General features: G+C 37.6%; 1 protein-coding gene across 1 annotated transcript; it reads left to right on the forward strand.

The window, feature by feature from the left end:
* The first annotated feature begins 1,593 nt into the window (after window positions 1-1,593).
* Window positions 1,594-4,307, forward strand: LOC131154302 (piriformospora indica-insensitive protein 2). The gene is made up of 2 exons (XM_058106989.1): window positions 1,594-2,296; window positions 2,922-4,307. The coding sequence occupies exons 1-2, from the start codon at window positions 2,087-2,089 to the stop codon at window positions 4,146-4,148; spliced, it is 1,437 nt and encodes a 478-aa protein (XP_057962972.1). The 5' UTR covers window positions 1,594-2,086; the 3' UTR covers window positions 4,149-4,307.
* The last annotated feature ends 782 nt before the right edge of the window (window positions 4,308-5,089 follow it).

Below are 5,089 nucleotides of genomic sequence, written 5' to 3' on the forward strand. Positions count from 1 at the left end.
CCCAATTCACTCCCTTATTAAAAATACACCAATTTTAACATTAATTTTCTCTTCCGAATTGGGTTTTAAAAAGAAAAAAAAGCAACAATATGACCAAAGTAATTTGCCATAAAAATGGAAGCACGCATTATAACATATCCAAAGCCCCCCCGCTGGTCTTTCCTTTTTGCTGCTGCAAGTTTTTTTTAAATAGAGAGAGAGAGAGAGAGAGGTTAGAAAGAGATGAGCGCAAAACAAATCTTCACTTTTATTTCATTCGTTTTCTCACAGCCGCCCGTCCATAAATGAATGATGGGTCTGCCCTCCAATTGAATGTGAAAGCTACTTCTTGAGCCTCCCTCCATACAAAAAAAAGCAAAGAAAGAAAAAGACACCTCGGGCAATTAGGCCTGTGCACTCAGAATGAGTATAGTAGAGTGCCTACACCCCACTACCCAAAGCATGCCCAGAGATAAGGTGGTCCAAACTCCACACCTCCCAAATCCCTCTCCCTCTCTCTCTCTCTCTCTCTCTCTCTCTCTCTCTCTCTCTGTAAAACTTGATGGTTTTTATAATTTTATGCTTCTTTAATTTCACTTGTAATTTAATGCATTAATTAGCTTAACAGGGATCAAGTTCCCAAACACATGATTAATTTCAAAAGAAAATATAATTTGACACTTGCAAATTTTTAAAAGCATAGTAGAAGGTCTGTACCCAAAAAGAAATTGAATTAGAACAAATGTACTAAGTACCTTCTTTAGGAAGAGAAATGCATTTTTATTTATTCATAAAGCAAAAGAGAAACTCACTAAAAGAAATAAGTATATTATCAAATTTTATTTTATTTTATTCAAACATTAAAGCCACTTTCTTATATTTAATCCTTCAGAAAAAATGGGCATTTTTTTTTTCTTAAAAATAGTTAATTTTAGAAATATTAATTTGTATTCTTTAACAAGTTGATTATAAAATTAAATAAAATTGTGTTTTGAAAACTTAGAGAAGGGTTTTCATAATATAAGAAAAAGGACTGAAAAAGCATATTGATTGAGCCGGTTTAGTAATTTTTTATTCTTCAATCCAAAAACCATTATTTGTCACACCAAAAAAAAAGAAGAAGAAGAAATTCACTGTCATTACTTAGGACTTAAATTTAGGCCCATTTGAGTTGAGGCTGACCAATGTGCCAATTTTGTCTTTTCCCCATCTGTCATAAGGCCTGTTGAAAAATGAAAACCCCAAAAGCCCAAAAAGAGAGAAAGGAAGGATGAAAAAGAAAGAAGCAAAGGGAGTGGACATAAAACCATTGCATGCATTTACATGCACCTCTGCTCTGCTCTGTTCTGTTCTGCATGAGATATGGTCCCCTATTTCTCCCTGCCCCCTTAAACCCTGACCCTAAAGCCATCCTAAACTAATGTAGTAATGTTTCTCCCTCGACATGCAAATCAACTATAAATTTCTCCAACTACCGAGCCCCTTTAACCATCTCCGGTGAATAGAAATTTATATTTAATGCGGATAATGGTTGGAAATTGCCTGGTAAGAAAGAGAATCACAGGTCTGCAAGACAAAGCCAGGCATATAAAGGCTCATCTTGCTTTCTCTTTCACTTCTCTTACTACTGCCCCGAGTCATTACTATTATTACTTCCATTTTCGAGAGCTGTGCTTAGATCTCGGGCTCTCTGCTCTCAGACATGCTTCCTTAGCTTTTCTATAAACATCAGAAGGAAAGAGCTTGACTTTCGAACTCCGCCTCTGTGCTCTCTCCATTTAGTATCTTTTTTTTTGGTGATTAGTCGTTTTTTTCTTTAGGAAAGAAACTTTCTTTTCTTTCGAGGTTTTTGTTTGGAAGGGTTGAAGATTGAAGAGGGGGTTTCAGTTTTCTCGTGATCTCTACGTCTCCGTTGCTGGCTCTGAGACCTCTGTTTCTTGCTTATTTATGGCTCACTAATGTGACCAATAAGTTCACCGATATTGAAGCTTAGTTTCTTCGAACTTGGTTCCCCTGTTTTGCTCTGCCTCTGCCCCAAGTTTGATTCAGTCATTTTTATCTTTCTTATAGCTTGGGTTTGATTAATTGATACGAATTGAGATCGTCCATGAATAGCTTCATTATCAACAGTTGTGCGGTGCTCGTGCTATTCTTCCTGCGTTCAGAAATTTGGTGCAATGGAACAGAGGAAATTGCAGCTGCTCCAATGGAGAAAACAGAGCAGGAGGCTCTGTACTCTGCCATTGAGGGATTCGTGGGGACCTGGTGGAATGGTTCTGATCTCTATCCAGATCCTTGCGGATGGACTCCTATACAGGTATTCTTTTACCCACGTGAATCTGTTTCGTCACAAAATGGAAAACATCCAAATTGTACTCGGATAGTGGAGTTGTTTAAACCACTACACATTCAGAAATCTGCTAACTTTATTTTATTTTTTTGTTTTTGTTTTGGGATAAGGGGCCTGTTAAGTATCAACATATTTTGCCTAAACCCAAAAAATAAAACAAAAAAAAAAAATCCGCCTATGTCTACTGTAGATCAAGACTGTGATAAATAGTGTTTACAACATCAAATAAAACTATATAGAGCAGAATTTCTATGGATCAATTTTATATAAATTGCAATCATTGACCATGTGTTTGTTTACTTGTATTTTGTCAGCATTAATTGAGCTTTTAGTAATAGTAACCCCTGGTTTTCATCTGTTAGTGTTATTTCTTTCAAAAATGATGAACTCAAAACTACATATATATATTTGGAAGCCCACTCTATTTGAACAATATCCCATTTATAGTCTGCTTTCCTGCAGAGAAAATCGTTTCTAATCATGCAAATTTTAGATTTTGTTTCATTCCTTGAAAGTATTTCCAGCCTTCATTGGTGTCCCATTAAAGTCAATTGTAATTAATAATTGTGACATTATGGATTTCTTTCTGCAGGGAGTCTCTTGTGATCTCTTTGATGACTTCTGGTATGTCACCGCCTTGAGCATTGGACCCATTCAGGACAACTCTCTGGATTGCACAACAGATGCAGAGTTCAGACCACAGCTCTTTGAGCTTAAGCACCTGAAGACACTCTCCTTCTTCGGTTGCTTCAATTCACCTCGCCATTATCCAACCCCCATTCCGACTGAAAACTGGGACAAACTTGCAGGCAGCTTGGAGTCACTAGAGTTTCGATCGAACCCGGGTCTCACCGGACAAATCCCTCCCAGCTTTGCTCACCTCAGGCATCTCCAGTCTCTAGTGCTTCTAGAAAATGGATTAGCTGGTGAATTACTGGTGAATATCGGTAGCTTAATGGGCTTGAGACGATTAGTCCTCGCCAGAAACTGGCTTACGGGTAGGATCCCCGACAGTTTCGGTGGGTTGTCACAGCTGCTAATTCTTGATTTAAGCAGGAATTTTCTATCTGGGGCTTTGCCATTGACACTGGGTGGCTTGACTTCACTGTTGAAGCTTGATTTGAGCAACAACAAATTGGAAGGGAAGCTGCCAAAAGAACTTGGGAACCTAAAGAACCTGACCCTATTGGATCTTGGTAATAACAAATTCTCGGGTGGCTTGGTTGAGTCACTTCAAGATATGAGTTCCTTGGAAGAGATGGTGTTGTCCAGTAACTTCATAGGTGGAGATTTGATGAGCGTAGAGTGGAAAAGCCTGCAGAGTTTGGCCATTTTAGATCTTTCCAACATGGGTTTGACAGGAGAGATTCCAGAGACCATAGCAGACCTGAAGAGGCTGAGATTTTTGGGCCTCAATGACAATAATCTGACAGGCAATGTCCCTCCAAAGCTTGCAGCTCTGCCTTGTATTAGTGCTCTATACCTTAATGGGAACAATCTGACCGGGGAGCTTAAATTCCCCGCAAGGTTTTATGGGAGAATGGGGAGGCGGTTTGGGGCTTGGAACAACTCAAATCTCTGCTACCAAGTTGAGTTGATCTCCTTAAACAATGCCTCATTTGGGGTAAAACCATGTCAGCCGGAGGTAACACATTTTGATCTTGATTCAAATTCCAAGTTGGGTAGTGAATATTTGAAGAATCAGAGTTCTCAGCTAATGGTTTCTTTGGGATTCTCAAGATGGGGTACTGATGCACTTTGCTGGGTTTTTCTAGCAGAAATACTAACGGTGATTCTGTCTCTGAGTGTTCACCAATAGATTTTCCATGGGGGAGAAGAACAGCTTGAAGATGGCTTGAATGTATCAGTAACTTTCTTTTTGGTTTCCTAAACTTTTTTTTCTTTTTAATCTCTTGACATATAACCTTGCTTTAATGGATGACTTTAATTTAGTGCAATCATTTGGGAGTCCCTTTTATTTGTTTATGGAGTCTGAAGAAAAAAGGCCCTTATTTGTTTATACAATTTTATTTTTCCGCAATTTGTAGCACCACATATCTTGGCAGGGCCATTACTCTTGTAAGATAAATACAACTTCACTTTGTAGAAAGATCCTTCCAGCCATTTTGATTACTTTACAAACTCTTAGAAAATGTGTAGTCCTCGAGAAGGTGGAGGTGAATTGAGTATTTAAAAATTTAAACTAATGCTTTAACAATTTTAACCATAACTTAAGCACGTGATTTAAATAAGCAAATGCAATTAACAATCACAATAAATATGAACAAATATAAATGTACTTAATTTAAAGAGATTAGGAAAGAGAGAATAAAACTCTTGTTTTTATAAGGTTTAACAATTCTTGCCTATATCCTTACCTCAAGCAATCCATTTGATGATTCCACTACTCCTTCAATACGTGAAGAAAATCTCTCTCTTTCAGTAGGTGAAGAAGCCTTTACAATTCCTCATTCAATAGGCGCAATTATCTCTTTCCTTCACTAGGCGGATAAGTCTCTCTCCTTTATTAAAGCGGAGTTACTTTTCTCTTTCAATAGGTGGAGTCACCTCTCTCCTTCAATAATCAACGAAAATAGATGTACAAAGAATGCTCCAAACTTGAGCGGATAAGTACAATAAAAATACCACATTAATACACTCTCAAAATGATTATGAAATGAAGCTTAAGGAGTAACTCGAAGGTCTCTCTTCAATGAAAGAATTTCAAGAAAGATTTGAGTAAGAGAGTAAATGTGCACT

Source organism: Malania oleifera, chromosome 4, assembly GCF_029873635.1.
Source record: "Malania oleifera isolate guangnan ecotype guangnan chromosome 4, ASM2987363v1, whole genome shotgun sequence".
NCBI classification, from domain to species: Eukaryota; Viridiplantae; Streptophyta; class Magnoliopsida; order Santalales; family Ximeniaceae; genus Malania; species Malania oleifera.

Bases quoted from the DNA above. Each gene is read 5' to 3' on its own strand.
- LOC131154302 (XM_058106989.1), top strand. From the start codon at position 2,087: ATGAATAGCTTCATTATCAACAGTTGTGCGGTGCTCGTGCTATTCTTC. The intron at 2,297-2,921 runs GTATTCTTTTAC...TTCTTTCTGCAG, and splicing joins GCGGATGGACTCCTATACAG to GGAGTCTCTTGTGATCTCTT.